Here is a 22,823-nt window from a genome sequence, read left to right as displayed (position 1 = left end):
CCAGGTCCATCATTGAGCAAACTATTGGGTTCTTGAAGATGCGCTTCCGTTGCCTTGACCGATCAGATGGAGCCCTGCAGTATACACCATACAGGGTCTCCAGAATGGTCGTGGTCTGCTGTGCACTGCACAACATCGTACAGCGTTGTGGCTTGCAGCTTCCTGAGGAGCAAGTGGCTCAGTTCCAGCCCTCCTCAGATGAGGAGGAGGAGGAGGCTGAGGAGGAGGAGGATCTGGAGGAGGTGGAGGAGGAGGAGGAGCAGGAAGAGGTCAGAGTGCCGGTGTATCGACCAGCATCAGTGGCAGCACGTGAGCACATAGCTGCCCGGGATGCAAGGGATGAACTTATCATGGCCAGATTTGCATAGGTTGTCCGAGTTGGCACATGTCCTTGGCTCCATCCTAAGACATCATTGACAATGGACATGACTCTCTGGCCTCCTTTCACTCAGGCCACCAACCTGACAACACAAGTGTGGCGGAGCCCGCACTGTGACGCTGCCTAAGGCAAAAGAACAGATGCCATAACGCCATCATTTTGGCATCAAATAATTTTAATGCTTTCCAACAGGGATGGCATTTCATCAAATCCTGTGCAATGATCCAAGGCAGCAAGAAGCCATAAAATCGGACTGAAAAAGTGATGTCAGCAGAGGCGGGTTTCAGTCCCAAAACACTAATTGACCAAGGGCAACCCACACCTCTGAAATCAACTGGCCAATTATGTGAAAATCGCAATTTTTTGAAAACTATCAGTGGAGGCGGGTTTCAAACCCACCCAAACCGAAAACCGCCTCCATCTCCCCTCCAGTGAGAAAATTGCCCCCAAACATTTAACATTACACAGGAATCAGTTGGCATTACACATCTTTGCTTTATCTTTCAGATGGCTCACATGAAATTCAGTATTGTTCAATTGTATAGTGATCAAGTCATCCTTATCTCACAGGCATGCGACATAATACTCCTTTCCCCTCCACAGCAATCAGAGAATATATATGTGGTAAATGAGCTGTGATCTCAGTCAGTGGAAGAGTTATTCTCTCTCCTAATTTTGGTGTATTAAAATGGAAAAGCTGTACTGGTGCATTAGTGAATGATTTTCTGCAGGGTAGAAGGAGTTTTGCTCTATATTTTATTGGGCCTGAATTTACGGTGGGAGGCTTCCTGCGGGCTAATGCCTCCAAACCGGAAGAAAAGTACGAACCTATCTAATGGTCCCGGAAGTTCAAACACTTGCGTTCCTGGGCCTCTGCGCGTATGCATGTATAAAGGCCCACGTATCCCGGGGTGCACGCGGTTCACAAGCGCCTCTGGGATCACGTGGGCCAGGCCAACCAATCAAAAGGGGGGATCCCCATTATGCTTATGGGGATTCCATTTACGTACGGAATCCCCTAAAAAACACAATTACACATCAGTTAAATAAAACTAAATCATTACATGTTCAAAATTAATTAAAATACAATTAAATTAAACATTTAAAACAAAAATTTAATTTTTTGAAAAGTAAATTTAAACGTTTTAAAGGTGCTAAAAATAACCTAAACTAATTTTAAAGATTTTTGTTTAAATAATTTTTAAAAATAATTTTATTATTTATTTAAACTCTTATGCTGGTAAAAGAAGACCCTACGCCTGCTTTTACCAGGCATAAGAGTTTCACGGGCATTCGCTGGGGAGTAGTCCGCCAACCAATGTCCATTTCCTAGGGATGCGGTGGATCTGACAAGCTGAATCTTGACAGATCGCAAGTTCCGGGTTTTCGCGCATGCGCATCGCACACGGAAACCCGGAACTTGCAGGACACTTACAGCCACGTACATGGTCATAGGCCCTGGAAAATCCGGGCCATCGTGTTCTACCTAGCCTATGAGTGCTTGATGCTTATAGGAAGTGATGACGCAAAACTAACCCAAAATGTCTTTTAAAAAGTAGGAAGTTGTTACAAATTGATCACTTGAACCCAGCATATCCAGTCCCAAAAGGTTAGAGACAGATTGACCAAATGAATAAAATTACCAAAATGTTGTTGCTGCAAAGGGGAGATGCATATGATGTTCATGTGATTCAGCAGTGAACTGTCTATTTTGTAAGATGTTGCAATTGGAAGAGATTTTTTTTCTTTTTAAATTAGAAGGCACACACAGGTGCTAGTTCTGGGAATACTGCAAATTAAACACCAGCTTAACAGAAATAAGTAAAAGTGATGTGAGAACTACTTGCAAATAGTGATGCAGGATTCGAAAATTGCAATGGTTCAATTTCACTCAGTGACCTGCTGGATGCAGTTCACGTGGCAAAGGTGTTACATTTGCTATTCTCCAGTTCAAGTCACATAATTAAAGAGGATTGAAACATCGTGTACTATCCCCTCTCTAACTATTTTCAACAGCATAGGGAGCATGTCATGAGGACCTGGTGACATATCCACTTTGAGTTCTGCTTTTCAGAACCAAATTCTTTTCTACAGCTGTCTCTTACAATTGCTCCATATCCTCCTCTAGCACACCTATGTTTTCATTTCTACTATCATTTATGAAAAAACAATGCCGAGTATTACATAGAATTACATAGAATTTACAGCACAGAAACAGGTCATTTGGTCCAACAGATCTATGCCAATTTATGCTTCACACGAGCCTCCTCCCACATTAATTACTTCATCTCACCCTATCAACTTATCAGTATTTATTGAATATCTCTGCCATTCCTTCATCCTCCACAATTAAAGCTTCTTGATAAGCAGCACCTAGAAGGGTAACTAAGGGAATAATTTTGAAGGGTGGACCCTCACATTTGATTTTGAAGATGCATCGAAGCAATGATAGGAGACCTTACAGTCTCCAGACATTCACCTTAATTGTAACAACTCACTGTTCAGTAGACAATACCTACCATTAACAACCTGTCCCTGGCAGCTCACCTCCAACTTCCCCATCTCCCACTACCTTTTCTGTAATCTCCCAAGACTTATGTGTCAGCTGTGGCTCAGATGCTGCACTCTCGCCTGAGTCAGAAGGTTGTGGGTTCAAGACCCACTCCAGAGACGAGCACAAAATCTAGTCTGACACTGAGGGAGTGCTACACTGTCAGAGGTGTCGTCTTTCGGATGAGATGTTAAGCTGAGGCCCCAGCTGCCCTCTCAGATGGATGCAAAAATTCCATGGCACTATTTCGAACAAGAACAGGGGCGTTTTCCCCATGTTCTGGCCAATATTTATCCTTCCAACAACATCGCTAAAACAGATTATCTGGTCATTCTCACGTTGCTGTTTGTGGGAGCTTGCTGTGTGCAAATTGGCTGCTGTGTTTCTTACATTACAACAGTGACTACACTTCAAAAGTATTCATTGGCTGTAAAGTGCTTTGGGATGCCCCGAGGTTGTGAAGGGTGCTGTATAAATGCAAGTCTTTCTTTCTTTCAAGGGGCTTAAGTTGACAGTTGTCATTTCTCCTTCAATGGGACTTCTTTGCTTTTGATTATGGGCAACCTTTTCCTTTGCAGCTATTCCATGGTTAGAATGCTTTTGCATGCAGGAGATCATTAATACTGAGGAGGACTGCAACAAATTACAAGAAGGCATTAATAAACTTGCAGAATGGGCATATAATTGGCAAATGAAATTCAACACAGATAAATGTGAGGTATTACATTTGGGTAGGAAGAATAGGGAGGTCACTTATTACTTGGAGGTGCGAGTCTGGGTAGATCTCAGAGTACAAATACACAATTCACTAAAAGTAGCAACACCGGTTCACAAGGCCATAAAAAAGGCAAACCAGGCACTTGGGTTTATTTCTAGAGGGATAGAATTGAAAAGTAGTGAAATTATGCTAAACTTGTATCAAACCTTGGTTAGGCCAGGAATACTGCATACAATTCTGGTCACCATATTATAAAAAGGATATAGAGGCACTGGAGAGGGAGCAGGGAAAATTTACAAGGATGATACCAGAACTGCGAGGATATACCTATCAGGAAAGGATGAACAGGGTGGGTCTTTTTTCGCTTGAAAAAAAAGGCTGAGGGGTGACCTAATAGAGGTCTTTAAAATTCTAAAAAGTTTTGATAGAGTGGATACAGAGAGAGTGTTTCCACTTGTGGGGAAGAGCAAAACTAGATGCCATCAATATCAGATAGTCACCAAAAAATCAAATAGGAAATTCAGAAGCAGCTTCTTTACCCAGAGAGAGATGAGAATGTGGAACTCGCTACCACAGGGAGTAGTTGAGGCAAACAGTATAGTTGCATTTAAGGGAAGGCAAGATAAGCATATGAGGGAGAAGGGAATAGAGGGTTATGCTGATAGTCAGATGAGTAAAGACGGGATGAGGAAAGACTGGAGGAGGCTCGAGTGGAGCATAAAAGCCGGCATGGAATGGCCTGTTTCTGTGCCATATATCCTATGTAATCCTCCTGACTCCCCAAAGTCTTTCCACCATCTACAAGGAACAAGTCAGGAGTGTGATGGAACACTCTCCACTTGCCCGGATGAGTGCAGCTCCAACAACACTCAAGAAAACATAGAAGATAGGAGCAGGAGTAGGCCATTCGGCCCCTCAAGCCTGCTCCGCCATTCAATGAGATCATGGCTGATCACCCAAATTCAGTACCCTGTCCCTGCCTTCTCCCCATATCCCTTGATCCCTTTAGCCTTAAGAAATATATCTAACTCCTTCTTGAATACATTTAATGAATTGGCCTCAACTGCCTTCTGTGGTAGAGAATTCCACAGGTTCACCACTCTCTGGGTGAAGAAATTCCTCCTCATCTCTGTCCTTAATGGCTTACTCCTTATCCTTAGACTATGACCCCTGGTTCTGGACTCCCCGACCATCGGGAACAGCCTTCCTGCATCTAGTCTGTCTAGTCCTGTTAGAATTTTATAAGTTTCAATGAGATCCCCTCTCATTCTTCTAAACTCCAGCGAGTATAAGCCCAATCGACCCAATCTCTCCTCATATGTCATTCCTGCCATCCCAGGTATCAGTCTGGTGAATCATCGCTGCACTCCCTCCATGGCAAGAACATCCTTCCTTAGATAAGGTGACCAAAACTGCACACAATACTCATGGTGTGGTCTCACCAAGGCCCTGTACAACTGCAGCAAGACATCCTTGTTCCTGTACTTGAACCCTCTCGCTACGAAGGCCAACATACCATTTGCCTTCTTAACCGCCTGCTGCACCTGCATGCTTACCTTCAGCGACTGGTGCACAAGGACACCCAGGTCTCGTTGCACTTCCCCTTCTCCCAATCTATTGCCGTTCAGATAATAATCTGCCTTCCTGTTTTTGCCACCAAAGTGGATAATCTCGCATTTATCAACATTATACTACATCTGCCATGCATCTGCCCAATCACCCAACCTGTCCAAATCATACTAGAGTTTCTCGGCATCCTCCTCACAGCACACATGCCCACCCAGCTTTGTGTCGACTGCAAACTTGGAGATATTACATCTAGTTCCCTCGTCTAGATCATTAATATATATTGTGAATAGCTGGGGTCCTAGGACCGAGCCTTACGGTACCCCACTAGTCACTGCCTGCCACTCGGAAAAAGACTCGTTTATTCCAACTCTTTGCTTCCTGTCTGCCAACCAGTTCTCTATCCAAGTCAGTACCTTGCCCCCAATTCCATGTGCCTTAACTTTGCACGCTAATCTCTTATGCGGGACCTTATCGAAAGCCTTCTGAAAGTACAAATACACTGGTTCTCCCTTATCTATTTTACCAGTTACATCCTCAAAAAATTCCAGTAGATTAGTCAAGCACGATTTAACTTTTGTAAATCCATGTTGACTTTGTCCGATCCTGTCACTGTTTTCCAAGTGCTCTGCTATTACCTCTTTTATAATGGACTCTTGTAAGAAGTCACACAACACCAGGTCTGCAGCCTTCCGGACTCAATATCGAGTTCAACAATTTCAGATCATAAGCTCGGCCCCCATTTCATTTTCTCTTGTAATTGTTCCACTCCTTTCCCCCCCCCCCCTTTCCTTTTGTTTCTCTCTCACACCTGGCAGCTATCTTTTGCCCTGCCAGTACACTTTACACCTAATCCCAGCCTATTACCATCTCGTCTAGCTTCTAATCTCTTTTACTTCTTTTGTTTCTTTTATTCTTTTGTCCGATCGCAGCCCTGCCTCTGATCTAGTTTCTTTTCTTTCCAGTTTTGAAGAAGGGTCCAACCCGAAACGTCAACTCAAATTTCTCTCCACGGATGTTGCCTGACCTGCTGAGTTTTTCCAGCATTTTCTGTTGTTATTTCGGATTTCCAACATCTGCAGTATTTTGCTATCGTACCAGGTTATAGTCCAACAGTTTTATTTGAAATCACAAGCTTTTGGAGCGCTGCTCCTTCGTCAGGTGAAGTGGAGAGATGCATAAAGACACAGCTTATATAGTCAATAATGGACTCTAGCATTTTCCCCACTACCGATGTCAGGCTTACCGGTCTATAATTCCCCGTTTTCTCTTTACCACCTTTTTTGAATAGTGGGGTAACATTAGGGTAAGAAGCTCAACACCATCCAGGATAAAACAGCCCGCTTAATTGACACCCCATCCACCACATTAAACAGTCACTCCTTCCACCACTGGCGCACTGTGGCTGCAGTGTGTACCATCTACAAGATGCACTGCAGGAATTCGCCAAGGCTTCTTCAACAACACCTCCCAAAACCATGACCTCTACCACCTAGAAGGACAAGGGTAGCAGGCGCATGGGAATGCCATCACATGCAAGTTCTCCTCCAAGTTACACACCATCCTGACTTGGAAATATATTGCCGTTCCTTCATCATCGCTGGATCAAAATCCTGGAAACCCCTCCCTAACAGCACTGTGGGCGTACCTTCACCACATGGACTGCAGCGGTTCAAGAAGGTGGCTCACCACCACCTTCTCAAGCGTAATTAAGGAGGGGCAATAAATGCTTGCCTTGCCAGCGATGCCGACATCCCATGAGCAAATATAACAAAAAGTGCCTCCTCCTCTATAGCTGTGAGTGTGGTGATGGGTGGAGGGCCATCTCCGGTTCTCTGGCTCTCCCTGGTGTTCTGTACTCTCTTCTCCTGCAAGGAGGGAAGCAAGAGACCTTTGAGTGAGAGTCATAGAATGAGTGGGATGGATGAAGGACAGCATCTATTGAGGGTAACTGTTAGGGCGAGGCGTGACATTGTATTAAGATGAGGGTGAGTGTCAGTGGGGGATGGTCAGATGGGGATGTGAGGAAGTGCATAGACAGAGAGGGATGGGTGCACCTGCAAGGTACGTTGCTGTGAGGAGTGATGTGCAGGAGTAGGCTTGGGAAGGCAGAGTGAGGGGTTTGGGGTGACACGCACATCAGGATATAGTTGAATGTGCCTTTGTACTCACCTTTCCGGCCCTCATGAGGTCATTAAATCGCTTCCTGCACTGTATCCAGGAGCGTGGCACCACACTCCTGCTGCTAACCTCCTCTGCTATCTCCAGTCATGCTTTCTTCGTTAGTGAGGTTGGCTTCTTCCTCCCATCAGCAGGGAATGAAACCTCCCTGCAGGCCCTTGCACCTTGCAGCATGAGGTCCAGGGAGGCATCACTAAAGTGTGGGGCAGCAGTGGAACGTTGAGTCTCCATTGTATGCAGCTACCTATCTTTCTCCCACCTCCACAATCCTTCAACTGTCATCTTTGCAGAATTCCTTTAAATACCTCAGCTGAAATAGACCCATGCGTGTCGTCATCACGCCCGCTTGCGTTAATTGGTTGGGAAACCCGGAAGTCAGATGCAAAAGCAATGGCTGGGTTAAAAAGCCACTGACAAACGCGCTGCTGAAACTTTCGGGTTCCCCACGCGCGTCAGGGCTCTCCAGCTGCCAGTGCGTCGGACAGTGAAAATCCCTCAGCAGGTGCAGAATTTGGTAAAAGCCCAAAACATTTACTTTGTTTTTGTAAATTGCAAATTCTGACACCAAGATGTGTTAACACTGTGCTTAAGTGAAGGAAAACAGGTTTAATTAGATCATGCCTGATTAATATCCTCAGAGTTTGTGCTTGCTAGAATGAGGCATTAGTCAGTCAGCTCAGGATAAGATGCACAGACTCACGTCAGAAAAGGCAGGCTCATACCAAAATATAACATTAGTGTTGTTTTGTTGTCAGTGGGAGTCACCAAAGTGATTTGTCAAACAGTAGAAGCGAGACGTGAAGCCAAACTGTAGGATTCAAATATAAATGTGTGGAAGCAGAAGAGTATTCTGAGCTTATAACCTCTTTAAAAACTAAAAAAGTCAGTAGAGTATTTGAATAATTCAAATGGCTCCTCTATCTGGAGCTATCTGGAGCTATCATGAATTTTCAATCCATCTTGTGAGGTTTGTATAATTGAACAATTTCATTGTCACATTTTTATTCAGATCATGAGTTTCAGAGAAAAGCAGTGTAAGTCTTGCTTTGCTCCTGTAGGCTTTCTGTACCCTCTGTGTCACTGATGATGCCAATGCTGTCAACCATTGCTTCACTGTCTTTGTCACAGAAGGTTTCAGAAAGGAATTTAAGCCTTAACTGAAGTACAACATGCATTTTTTTTTAAAATCCATCGTGATTACTAATAGCATTTTATCTGTCAGCCCATCTGCAAATAATGCTCCAATCCCTGCTGATGATAAGAAAATGAAATCTCCCTTCAGAAAAATTAGTTTCATAAATTCACATCGGGTTATCAGGTGCAATCTATAAACTGTTTACATTTATATTTTTCAGTCGTTGTCCCAGCAACGCACTGGTCGATGGTGAATGTTTCATTGGTAGTCAGCAGTCTTCACTTCAAAGATTTCAATCAGTGAGAAGTTTGAGAGATCAGTGACGAGTTAGAGTTAATAATTCTGTTTGACATCATCACACACTGATAAATAAATGACTTGACATATGTAATTGGTATGAATGTGGTTAGATCAGACCAAATAATTTACATCCTTTAAACCCTGGCTATCTGTTCTTTTAATTATTTGTTTTTAACTATTATTGGCAGTCAGGCTGCATATGTTCAAAACCTATTTTGTTCTGTGAGGTGTTACTGAGATTCATTTTACTAGGTTTTGCTTGTGGTATTTGTCAAAGTAGAGGTCAATAAAGCCCTTGAGAATCGAAGAAGCTTCTGCCTATATCTTGTGACAGCACTGTGTACTGCCAGACAAGGCATGTTGCAGCAGTGCTGGAGAGTTCCAGTATCACACTGTCAAGTTGATCCAAAATTGCAGCTGTAGATTGGTGTCTCACGCTGCATTAAGTGACAGTTTTATTGTCTGTGGAGCTGACCTGGGCTTTCCAGAATAGATAGCTGAATGAGATGCGGCTTTATACCATGTGAACTAATGACATAGGCTGCCATCAATTTATTTCACTTGTGACTCTCAGCAGATAACAGTGGGAATTAACTTTCTTCATCATCCAACCTTACTTTCAGAAGGGAAAGATAATTTGCCTTGGTACATAATTGTCCTATGTCCACTTTGAATCACTCACTGAGCAACATAAGTAGCAATCATATTTCTTCAACATTATATTTACGAAATAATACAAACATAAGGAGGAAGGACCGAGGTAATCATATTGATAAATTTTACAGTATGGAAAAGAGCAGTATAGAAATCCGTTTTCCTTTTATAAAAGCATAGAATAGAAATTCTAGAGTTTGGGAGGCATGGATATCTGGCACAGTGGGGCAGCAGGGCAGGAAATTGGGGCAGAACCCATTTCCACCAAGTTTCCATCTTGCACTGACAAATTCCAATGGAGGGGAGCCTGAGTGCTTGTCCAGCCAGCTCCACTCTGTCGATGACTTCATTTCTTGGGCTGGATGTCAGGCTCTCCCAGAAGTCACACCAATTCCACTTACTGTATGGCCAGCAGTACATACACCTGCATGAAGTAGACATACTTACCATACAGAACTTTATATGGATGCAACATTCCCGTATCCAAATAGCAATCGTTCTGAGAGAGATTGATTGCCTTTTAGATATTTGCAGACCAGCAAGATGTAACTCCGAAATTCAGCTATGTCTGCAAGGTAGGTACTCTAGTAGCAATGACAGTGGCATGGGTGCTGCTCCCTACTATTTATATGACCCCTTCCCAGAGATTTGGGGAGGATCAAAGTGAGAGAAAACAGGTGGGTAGAAGTCCTACCCCACCACACTTTAGGTGGTGCAGCACTGGGACCACAATATCTGATTTCATGGCTTCTCTACTCTGCCACAATATCATGTCTTCAACCAACTGCAGAAAAGTCCCCCTACGGCAATATGAATCTTGCATTCCTCACACCAGCCAACTTGGTGGCTTTCGAGTAACACTGGCGATCTAATGACAATTGCTGATGAATTATGTGCAGTCCTGTACTGTGGTTCATGCACACTAACAATTGGTTGAAATTTCCCAAACTTATTTCACATAGTGAAAAGCCATTAAAAAATAGCAAGGGATTTGGATTCCTTCAGATGTCCATATTAGCAAAATACTGTGTAGAAAAGCAACCCTGGTCTGCTTCTCGCACGCTCTCAGATAGCACTGACAAAAAGAATGTGAAATAAAATTTAAATTATTTCATATTATTTTTACTCCATTTTTGTGTTATGTGTAAAAAACCTCAAACTGAAAAATTATGGGCCAAAACCTTGTATACACACCTCAGTAAGGAATAGACTTTTCTGACAAAGGGTGTACACCTGAAATAAGAACATAACATAAGAAATAGGAGCAGGTGTAGGATATTCGGCCCCGTGAGCTTGCTCTGCCATTCAATAAGATCATGGCTGATCTTCTACCTCATCTCCACTTTCCTGCACTATCCCCTGAAATGTCAACTTGTCTGTTCTCTCCATGGATGTGGAACAACCTGCTGGGTCCTTCCACATTTTTCTGTGTTCTTATGGACTTACAGCGCTGGATTTCCCTCCTCTGCCAGAAGAGGGTTGGACTGAGACTTCCGCCTGCCACCCCAACTTTGGCATGACCCTGACCCTAGGTCATAGGTCATTGCTCATGTAGGGTGTGCTCTCTATCGCCAAGAGGGAGCTTGCCACTGCTGGGAAAGGAAATTGCAGTGGGACCATTGTCACAGCACAAGAAGAAAGGCTACTTAAAGGAGGTAGAAGAGCCCCAAAAACGTCAGGGCATTCATTTTTATTTAGTCTTTGGACTGAGCTGTGGCTTTAAAAAAGTAAGCTTTTGGGGCCTGAGGAGAGGGAGAGGGAGAGATACCCACTGTTGGGGCATATGCCTCCAAATAGGGCATCAGCGGGCTTTCTGATGCTGTCCTAGAGACAGTCACTATCCCTCTCCTGGTGGTCCTTGGGGTTAGCGGTTCCAGAGGAGGGAGATAGGGAAATCAGTCAGGTTGCCAGGCCCCACCTCCCTTCTGTCATAGAGGCAGAAGGGCAATGAAGGGTAGCTGGCAGCTTTTCCTTCAGGGTCGAAGATAGGGAAATAAGTTTGGGACAGGAATGTACCAATTTTCCTTTGTATTTATTTGCTATACTACCCAATTTTGGGTGGAACAGCAGAGGTAAATCTAGTCCACGGTGTCACGCTGAATATATTATATCTACTGGCTTCAGTCCTGGTTTATTCTTAATACCATCAATCATTTTCACAATCAATACTGTTTTTGCAATCGATCATGTTTACAGTTAACAGAGCTTTTGTGAAGCATGGGTATTGCATTTCAGCACAAAGTATTCAACTTTATGTCTCCATGGTCTTGAAAATATTTCCCATGGTAGAAAGCTAGATAGACCAGCATAAACCAGAATTTGGAAAAATTGCAGCAACACAGCACAATTTTAATAAAGGTAGGTCTCGCGGGAGATTGCTTCTTGAATATGAAACTTATTTGCCTTAGAAAACTAGGCCAACAGGCTGAATCATAGAGCATTTGTGTTGATGACATGACTAAGCAGCAATCTGACAAACCAATAAATTCCCTCACCCTTAACTGAATGAGTCATCATCATACTTCCTAATGAATCATCTGCAACTTTCATAAGCAATTTCTCCAAAGCAACTAACTTTAGTCTTTTGAGACCCTTTTCATAATTTTCAATCTGGGCATTTATTGCCCATTACATTATATTTGGCTAGAATTATTTAATTATTGTTGCGCCATTTGAAATAATTGATTAATTCTAATACTATTTGCAATTATATAAAAAAAGTAAAGTGCCAATAGAACTCTAATTGCAAAATGATTTTAAAATTAAAATGTCACTGAATTAATACAGTCTAATTTATTAATAATTTAAAAATATATTCTCGGGGCATTTTTAATGGAAATGTGGCAATACTCCATGAGGCACAGTGCCATACCATAAATATTTGATAGTTCTTTTCATCGTCAAAGATGACTCATGTATGAAAATGGATATGTGCAAGGCAGCAATTGTCAGCAATAATACTAAAAATCTTTACTTTGCTTCCATTTTAGCAACCTCAACATTGAAGAAATATGTGGTAAGTGCTGTGTTTCCATTTGCTGTGCTCAGTGGAGCAGCAAGTAAAATACAGAAAAAGATACGACTGCTTTTCAAGTTAATGTATGCTATCCTTTTGCCAGTAATGTACAATCTTAAATGTTTATTCCCCACTCGGGGCAATGTGAGATTTAAAATATATTATTCCTAACTAAAAGGCACAATTAAATCTAAAATCAAACCATCTTACCTCTGTGGAGTTGTATCTGTGTTTTATATTATTTTCCCCTACAAAAACAGTGCAGAACTGGACATAGATGATCTACAACAGAGTTGAGAGGGGGCAGGAGTTATAAAATATTTATGTCTCTGTTCCAGTTGTTCAATGTGGGCTCTGTTTTGTCAGTGTATAATTGATGTTTTTCTCTCTATTAGGTTTCTGATCATACTTTCCCACCATAATGTGGCCCAAATAATTGTTTAATTTATACAGATATACTTATATATGTTTATAAATCAACTTGTCAATTATGAAGCACTATTTTCTCCCCAGGCCAATTCTCAGCATCAACTTAAAAGGTTGAATAACTTGCAGCTAGACCTCTGCCAGCGTTTGGGGGTGATCAAATTTCTAGGCCTATGTCTTTGACCACGCCTTCGGTCACTTCCTTAACTCTGTTCTCCCCTACCCTGACTCCCATGAAGCACCTTGTAAAGTTTCACTATTTTAAGGGCAATAAGTGTCAGCCTTGGCTCAATGGTAGTGCTCTCATCTCTGAATCAGAAGCCTGTGGGTTCAAGCCCTACTCCAGAGACATGAGCGCACAATGTAGGCTGTGGGAGGGCTGCACTGTTGGAGGTGGTGTCTCTCGGATCAAATGTTAAACTGAGGCCCGTTTGCCTGCTGAGGTGGTTGTAAGAGATCCCACAGCACTATTTGAAGAAGAGTAAAGGAGTTCTTCTGCTGTCCTGGCCAGCATTTATCCCTCACCCAAAACCAACAAAACACTTACCTATTGCTGTTTGTGTGATCTTGCCTTGTGCAAATTGGCTGCTGTGTTTGCCACAAAAGCAATTCATTGACTATGAAGTACTTTGGAATGTCCTGAGGACATGAAGGGCACTGTATATAAAAAAAAAGACTTGCATTACTATAGCACCTTTCACAACCTCAGGTCATCCCAAAGCGCTTTACAGCCAATGAAGTACTTTTGAAGTGGAGTCACTGTTGTAATGTAGGAAACGCAGCAGCCAATTTGCACAGCAAGGTCCCACAAACAGCATTGTGATAATGGCCAGATCATCTGTTTTTTTAGGTGTTGGATAAGGGATAAATATTGGCCAGGAGACCAGGGAGAACTCCGCTGCTTCAAAATAGTGCCATGGGATCTTTTACATCACCTGAGAGGGAAAACGGGAGCTTAACGTCTCATCCGAAAGACAGTACCTCCGACTTTGCAGCACTCCCTCAGTACTACATTGCAGTGTCAGCCTACATTTTGAGCTAAAGTCTCTGGAGTGGAACTTTGAATCCACAACCTTCTGACTCAGAGATGAGAGTTCTACCCACTGAGCCACAATGCAAGTTACTTCTTTCTATGTTATATAAGGTAGATTGTTGATGGTGTTTGACCTTTAATACATAGAAACATAGAAGATAGGAGCAAGAGTAGGCCATCCGGCCCTTTGAGCCTGCTCCACCATTCAATGAGATCATGGCTGATCATCCAAATTCAGTACCCTGTCCCTGCCTTCTCCCCATATCCCTTGATCCCTATAGCCTTAAGAAATATATCCAACTCCTTCTTGAATATATTTAATGAACTGGCCCCCACCGCCCTCTGTGGCAGAGAATTCCACAGGTTCACCACTCTCTGGGTGAAGAAATTCCTCCTCATTTCAGTCCTAAATGGCTTACCCCTTATCCTTAGACTATGACCCCTGGTTCTGGATTCCCCGGCCATTGGAAACATCCTTCCTGCATCTAGTCTGTCCAGGCCTGACAGAATTTTATAGGTTTCGATGAGATCCCCTCTCAATCTTCTAAACTCCAGTGAGTATAAGCCCAATCGACACAATCTCTCCTCATACGTCATTCCTGCCATCCCAGGTATCAGCCTTAATACGAAAGGCATATAGGTTTCCTATTGGAGCAGTGTAAGCAATAGGAAAGTATGAAAAGTGACCTACAACAGACTAAGCCAGCATTCTGGACAGCAGGAAAACTGATAAAAGGACATGGAGTGCAAAGGAGATTGTAGAAAATGGCAGGCTGTGCTGATGGGAAAGAGTTGAACCTGACACAAATATCTCATGTAGGTTCGTAGGGCACAATGTGTGTTATGTTTCTGTGATGCAACATAACTACATATGAAAAGGCAAAGCTGAAGAGTGGCACCACAAAATTCTGTAAAATTCTTGGGCCCAAAATTATGAGGCCGTTCTAGTGGACTCCCACGGTTAGTCCAGGAGGAATCCACCAGAGTGGCTGTGCACTCAGTCAAGACCCAGCGTCCCTGCCTAAAGTGTGTGTTCCCCGGATGGCTGAGCCTCCACCCACCACTAAAGACCATCAATATCGGGATGCGGGGCCGTGGGTGGCGACTCCCTAAGTTGAGAGTTCTGCCAAAGACCTGAAAAAACTTCAGTGGTGTTAGTTGTAGAGTTCGACAGTGGGCACAATCCTGGTGTAACTCCATAGATTGCAGCCCTGTGGTTTTCCAGGACGTTAACTTTGCATTATAAATGATTATGTACGCATGCATTTACTAACAGCACTGACAAAATGTATTCCATCTGCTACCAGTGTGACATGAGTGATTTTATCTTGACCATACAATACAGACATTAAGGGGGTCATTTTAAACGAACCCACCTGGCAGGAAACAGGCAGGTTCAGGTCGGATGCCTGTTTTATGCTCCGATGAAGTGAATGCAGTGTAAAATCAGGCGTGGTGTAAAATGGGTGCCTGATCTGAACACACCCATTTCACACCCAGTGGATTAGATTAAAATGACCCCCTTCAAGATGCAGAAGGGGTGCCTGAAAATCATGTCCTTTTATAAGTTGTGATGTGTTAAAATGATTCTTTTTGAACTAAGCACAGGAGTTGGCTTAAGGATTGGAATACTTGCATGATTTGTCATTTTCCCAGTATCAAAAAGAGCAGCAGTCGGAATACTGACCCCTGCAGAATACTACTGTCTACCACACTTCAACCTGAAAAATAAGCATTCACCACTACTCTGCTTTCTGTCCCGTAGTCAATTTTGTATTCATAGTGCCACTGTCCCTTTAATCCCATGGGCTTTAATGTTGCTAACAAATCTATTCTGTGATACTTGTTATTGAGGAGCTATATGAAATGGACAATAATCAACACTCCTGAAAACTTAGTTTTTTCACAGGCTATGATTTTATTTCTATACATGTAAAGCCATTATGAGCTACTGCAGAGCTTTCTGGGTATATCAGATTTCCCAAATTTTTCCTGAGCCAATTAGAACAAAACCACTAGAGGTGTGTGCATTACACAGGAGAACCAGCTAACTTGTGCAGGTTTCAGCTAACTTAATGCATGGGGAGCAGCTTAACAAGTGGCTCAACAACATTATTACATAGATTTACGGGTGCATTCTAATTTTATTTAGCTCCTTTGGTGTGCCGTAAATGTTCAGAGACAATTGTAATTGATCCCACAATGGCAGGCTGCTACTCCAATTTACTGTGCCTTTGTTGCATACTTGCAGGCAATCCATCCTGACTACCCCTGCAATTTTGGGCAGTGCAGTTTTGGCTAGAAGTCCCGTCCTGCTGCACTTCTGCCATAATGCAATCAATCTCACCGAAAGAGCTGTGTGTTCCTGCGGGTATGCTAAAAGTGGAAAAAAAAGACAAATTCTAATTTAATACACTTTGGGCTAGAAATTCAGCTGCTTTGCGCCTCCCATTAGTGCCTGCGGGGGGCGGTAACGGGGTGCTAAGAGGTTACCGACTGGGCGCGGCGAATTCAGCAACGCCCGCGAACTTCCCTGGCGGTTTTGCACTGGCGCTAACACTTACCGCCTCGGTCTCTAGCGCGCCGCAGATTGTGACGTCATCAAGTGTGCAGTGCCCCGTTACCGCCCCGGATGTGAAATTCGCTCCTGCCCCCTGCTGCATCACTGGGCATCAACAACGGCAGCAACAGGAGGCTTTGTCACCTCGGCTGTCCGCTTGGGGTGCAATAATTAAAGGCAGTGGCGGTCAGATAGGCCAAACTTTATTCTTCGCACCAGTCTGGTGCCTGCTGAAAGTTTTTGAAGCCTCATTGCTGCGCGATGCCTAAGCCCTCCACTCTCTGAGAGTGAGTGGGGCTGTAATGGAAGTCGCGCAGGTCCCCTGGCCCCACAGAACTAAGAAGAAGAATGTTGCAAACCATCATTGGCCTTTCCCTTTAAGCGAGCGAAGGAGCCTCTGATGCCGGTAGCACTGCACTGTTCTTCAGCACTCTACCACTACCGCCCCTCTCACACACATTAGTGCCCTAAGAGAAGTGGTTAGCGCTTGATTTAGCGTACCAGTTCCCTCTTGGAGCGCTAAAGCTGAAGCTCCCAGGATCAAAAAAGGATTATCGCCTGGCAATAATTTTCTCAGATTTCAAAAGTTATCACCCCAAACGGGGCATAATGGAATTTCTAGCCCGTTCAGTGTGTTAAAAGGAAATTCATCCCCCAAATGTGTTACATGCCTGAAATTATTTGGAAGTTTATGTTGTGAACTACTGGGGCCCTCTAGCTCCTCAATGTTTCTTTGATGTTTGGTTTGTATTTGGTTTGGGGGGGTTTAAACTAACGGCAGGGGGATGGGATATGGAGTGAAGCTATAGTAGGGGGTGATGCACAGCCAAATATAGAGGAAAAAACAAGTCAGCCTGGAAGGTAGAGCAAATATGTAATGGCACAAGGGAATATGGCAAGTCTGGATGGCATTTATTTTAATGCAAGGAGTCTTGCGAGTAAGGCAGATGAATTGAAGGTGTTGATGAACACATGGGAGTATGATATTGTTGCTATCACAGAGACATGGTTGAGGGAGGGGCAGGACTGGCAGCTAAATATTCCGGAGTATAGAATCTTCAGGCGAGACAGAGGGGGGTGGAAAGGAGGAGGGGGTGTCGCAATATTAATCAAGGAGTCAATTACTGCTGTAAGGAGGGATGATATCTTAGCAGGTTCCTCTAATGAGGCCATATGGGTAGAACTTAGAAACAAAAAGGGGGCAAGCACTTTGCTGGGAATGTACTATAGGCCCCCAAACATTCAGGGGGAGATAGAGGAACAGATATGTAAGCAAATCTCAGAGAAGTGTAGAAATAATAGGGTAATAATAGTAGGGGATTTCAACTTCCCCAATATTAACTGGGCTGGTCAGAGTGTGAAAGGCTTAGAGGGTGCGGAATTCTTAAAGTGCATCTAGGAGAGCTTTTTGAGCCAACATGTAGAAAGTCCTACAAGAGAGGGGGTGGCACTGGACATAATTCTAGGGAATGTAGCCGGGCAAGTGGTAGAAGTGTCAGTAGGAGAGCATTTTGGTGACAGTGGCCATAATTCGGTGAGATTTAAGGTATTCATGGAAAAGGACAAAGATGGACCGGAAATAAAGGTTCTAAATTGGGGGAAGGCCAATTTTAATATGATAAGGCAGGATCTGGCCAAAGTGGACTGGGATCAGCTACTTGTAGGAAAATCCACATCAGAGCAGTGGGAGTCTTTCAGAAAGGAAATAGAAAGAGTACAATGCCAACATGTTCCCGTAAAGGTCAAGGGTGGGATCAACAAGCCCAGGGAACCCTGGATGTCAAGGGATATACAAGAATGGATTAGGAAAAAAAGGGAGGCTTTTGGCAGATACAAAGGACTAAAAACAGTGGAAGCCCTAGAGGAGTATAGAAAGTGCAGGGGAGTACTTAAAAAAGAAATTAGGAGAGCGAAGAGGGGGCATGAAAAAACACTGGCAGGCGAAATAAAAGAAAATCCCAAGGTGTTTTATAAGTATATTAAGGGCAAGAGGATAACCAGGGAAAGAGTAGGGCCCATTAGGGACCAAAGTGGCAATCTGTGTGTAGAGCTGGAAGATGTGGGTGAGGTTTTAAATTAATATTTTGCAGCTGTGTTCACAATGGAGAAGGACGATGTAGGCATAGAAATCAGGCAGGGGGATTGTGATATACTTGAACAAATTAGTATTGAGAGGGAGGAGGTACTAACGGTTTTAGCGGGCTTAAAAGTGGATAAATCCCCAGGCCCAGATGAGATGTATCCCAGGCTGCTGTGTGAGGCAAGAGAGGAGATTGCAGGGGCTCTGACACAAATTTTCAGATCCTCTCTGGCCACAGGGGAGGTGCCAGAGGACTGGAGGACAGCTAACGTAGTACCATTATTCAAGAAGGGTAGTAGGGATAAACCAGGGAATTACAAGCCAGTGAGCCTAACATCAGTGTTAGGGAAATTATTGGAAAAAATTCTGAGGGACAAAATTAGTCTCCACTTGGAGAGGCAAGGATTAATGAAGGATAGTCAGCATGGCTTTGTCAGGGGGAGATCATGTCTAACCAATTTGATTGAATTTTTCAAGGGGGTGACTAGGTGCGTGGATGAGGGTAGTGCAGTTGATGTAGTCTACCTGGACTTCAGTAAGGTTTTCGACAAAGTCCCGCATGGGAGACTGGTCAAGAAGGTAAGAGCCCATGGGATCCAGGGCAATTTGGCACATTGGATCCAAAATTGGCTTAGTGGCAGGAGGCAGAGGGTGATGGTCGAAGGTTGTTTTTGTGACTGGAAGCCTGTGTCCAGTGGTGTACCGCAGGGATCGGTGCTGGGTCCCTTGCTGTTTGTAGTGTACATTAATGATTTAGATATGAATGTGGGAGGTATGATCAGTGAGTTCGCAGATGACACGAAAATTGTTGGAGTGGTAAATAGCGAGGAGGGAAGCTGTAGGCTACAGGACAATATAGACGGGTTGGTCAAATGGCCAGAACAGTGGCAAATGGAATTTAACCCAGAAAAGTGTGAGGTGATGCATTTTGAGAGGACTAACAAGGCAAGGGAATACACAATGAATGGTAGGACCCTAGGAAGGACAGAGGATCAGAGAGACCTTGGTGTGCATGTACATAGATTCCTGAAGCCAGCAGGACAGGTAGATGAGGTGGTTAAAAAGGCATATGGAATACTTGCCTTCATTAGCCGAGACATAGAATATAAGAGCAGGGAGGTTATGATGGAGCTGTATAAAACGCTAATTAGGCCACAGCTGGAATACTGTGTGCAGTTCTGGTCACCACACTATAGGAAGGATGTGATTGCATTGGGGAAGGTACAGAGGAGATTCACCAGGATGTTACCTGGGCTGGAGTGCTTCAGCTATGAAGAGAGACTGGACAGGCTGGGGTTGTTTTCCTTAGAACAGAGAAGGCTGAGGGGGGACCTGATTGAGGTGTACAAAATTATGAGGGGCATAGCTAGGGTAGATAGAAAGGAGCTTTTCCCCTTAGTAGAGGGGTCAATAACCAGGGGGCATAGTTTCAAGGTAAGGGGCAGGAGGTTTAGAGGGGATTTGAGGAAAAACTTTTTCACCCAGAGGGTGGTTGGAATCTGGAACTTACTGCCTGAAAGGGTGGTAGAGGCAGGAACCCTCAGATCATTTAAGAAGCATTTAGATGAGCACTTGAAACACCATAGCATACAAGGCTACGGACCAAGTGCTGGAAAATGGGATTAGAATAGACAGGGCTTGATGGCCAGCACGGGCACGATGGGCCAAAGGGCCTCTTTCTGTGTTGTATAACGCTTTGGCCTAGAAATTCAGTTGCTTGCGCCACCAGTTTGCGCCCAAAGAGGCCACTCAGAGGCTTTAGCGCCACTGGCCACAACCACCGCGATATTTAGCGGGGCGCTAATGGCGGCGTTAGCCTGTAGTGCTGCGCTGCCACCGATGACGTCATCGGTGTGCGCAGCGCCCCGCTACCGCCCCGAATGCCATATTAGGTCGCGGCCGCCTCTTCCGCGCCGGCCGCAAATAGCGACCGGTACACAGGGGCCTACCTGTGGCGGTAGTGGCGCGAGTTAAGGTGGAGGTGCGGCCGGCCGCTTTTTCGGCGGCCGCCTGCCCGCACCTCTGTCCCCGGCCTCCTACACCCCCCCACCGCGGCATTGCCGGCTGTTTCCCGAGAGCCCGGCACTTCTCCTTGGTGCCGGGCTCATTTGCCGGCACTCGCGAGCGGGGATCGCGCTGTTGCAGGCACCTCCCCCTTAACAGTGGGAGGAAGGCCTGCAGTACCGCAGCGTGCCGTGCCGCAGCGGGTGGCGCTGCGGCACTTTGCGCGCCGATATTCAGTTTCAGCGCCCCAAGCGGGGCGCGGGAAGCCTTGTTTAGCGGCCGGCTTCCATTTGGGGCGCAGAAACTGAATGTCCCGATGGCGCAAGTGGCTCCGCGCGCAGCGGTAATTCCGGCGCCCAGGCGAGCTTGGCGCCCCAAAGTGAATTTTTAGCCCTTTGACTCTATGGCCCCGATTTTCGGCTTGTGTGGGAAATGGTCGGGTTTCCCCGAATGTGGGGTTTCTGACACACATAAAAAAGTGTCAGCCAGCTCCACACAATTTTCCCTCAAGTGGCCAATTAATTCCCAGCATGTGGGAAGCCTTGCTAATTGTCCAATTCAAGTCAGAAATCCCCATAGTATGATGTCATCATTCGTGGTGCTTTCAAGGTCCATAGCAAGTACTGCATCCTCTGAAGGCTTCCAAGCGAACCATACAGGATGGCAGAGGAGCCTGCAGCAGCTGTGGCCAGTGCCAGACCCCGAGCTGCCTTCAAATTCGACGAGGCTTCACTGCAGGCATTATTGGATGGGGTTAGGGCCCACAGGGAGGTCTTCTTCCCTAGGTCAGGGAGGAAGAGGCCTCCCACTGAGACCAATACTGCATGGATGCAGGTGTCAGCAGATGCCAACTCGCTGGGAGTCACCAGAAGAACCTTGGCATTAAATCTCTAACTCCTTCCTTTACTCCCCCACAGTACCATCCAGAGCCCCCGTCCTCACTGTGGAGGAGGAAGAGGCTGTGCAGCCAGACTCCTCAGAGGAAGCTCCAACCTCTGAGAGCACAGCGTCAGCAGAAGTAAGCGCACCCAGCACCACTGCAGACACTCACACCTCGGGGGGACCTTCGGGACATAGAGTAGTATTGTCACCTGGTGTTTCACAGCTCACAAGTGAGCCTCAGCAGATTCTGGAGACAGGGACAGCAGTGGAGAGTCCTCGTCGGAGGGCGCAGGACTCTGCCAGCTCAGCTCAGCTGCACTGCATGTCGACCCTCTGCCTCTGGGTCCATCCGCAAGAGAAGAGGTGATGGATCTCCATGCACAGATGCAGGAGTCTCTGGCAGGTTTTGTCTCCAGGGTCGCTGCGAGTGTAGAGCGAATGGAGGAGTCCATAGCGACCATGAGCAGAGCCTTTGTGGAGTCATTGGCGCATGAATGCATCACCATGGAAAGGTTGGCAACCTCCATGGAGGAGATAACTCGCCAGGCTACGGAAAACATGGTGAGTGCTCATAAGAGAATGACATCTCTTGAGGAGAGTTGGCCATCTGTTGAACAGAGAAACCAGATCTTCATGGAAGTCCTTCTGAGTAGGACTGCCAGTGCAGAAGTGGGTCCCCATGGCCCCCTAAAGCGCAGCAAGGTGCTCTCAAGCCACTTCCAAGCACTGGCCCCTTCTGGTCTGTGCAGCTTCAGGTGAGTGAGCAGCAGCCTAATGCTCCTGTTGCTGATCCTGCTGTTCCTGGTTCTGCTGCTGCCGCCTCTGCTGCTGGAGATCCTCTAATGGCAAGAAGGGAAGGAAAAAAAGGCGTCCCATGCTTCTCGTAGATGCCTCCGCTGAGGAAGCGCTGAGTGAGGGTGGCGAGAGGGGCTTCCCAGGAGATCGCATTGGAGAAGTGTGTGAGGCTCCAACCTTCCACAGCTGTGCCTAAGCCTTGAAGAAGTTGCCCCAAACCTGCAACGACAAGGTCCTTCAACATACAAGTGCTGTCCCTTTAAATCACAGCTTCTCCGATTGACCTGCAGCTGACAGCTAGCAAGCCGGCAAGCTTCACGCCAGGTCTCATCAGCGGGGTTCCCCGCAGGCGTGTTTGATGTGGGGAAAGCCCCAAAGTCGCAATGGCCCCGGAAAATCTACTTCAACAAGGTAATTATTGGTCATTAGTGTGCCGACGACCAGTCCCGCCAGTGGCGGCCGGGACTGAAGCGGGTCGCGGGGAAACGGCGGTCCGAAAGCCGGACGGGGCGGGGAATCAGGCGGGGGGGTCCCGACCTGCTT

The 22,823-nt window shown here is 45.3% G+C and overlaps 1 protein-coding gene across 1 annotated transcript in view; it reads left to right on the top strand.

The window, feature by feature from the left end:
• necab1 (N-terminal EF-hand calcium binding protein 1) overlaps nt 1-22,823 on the top strand; it is a 438,822-nt gene that overhangs the window by 175,236 nt on the left and 240,763 nt on the right. Inside the window, exon 4 of the mRNA XM_085992697.1 lies at nt 12,475-12,500. Coding sequence (XP_085848823.1) covers nt 12,475-12,500 — 26 coding nt within the window. The remainder of the gene's footprint in view (nt 1-12,474; nt 12,501-22,823) is intronic.

The sequence above is a fragment of the Somniosus microcephalus genome, chromosome 7 (assembly GCF_052327205.1).
Source record: "Somniosus microcephalus isolate GS21.2 chromosome 7, FLI_Smic_1.0, whole genome shotgun sequence".
In the NCBI taxonomy this organism is placed as follows: Eukaryota; Metazoa; Chordata; class Chondrichthyes; order Squaliformes; family Somniosidae; genus Somniosus; species Somniosus microcephalus.
Note: the sequence above shows the minus strand (reverse complement) of the source record. Positions and strands in the feature narration are given on the sequence as shown.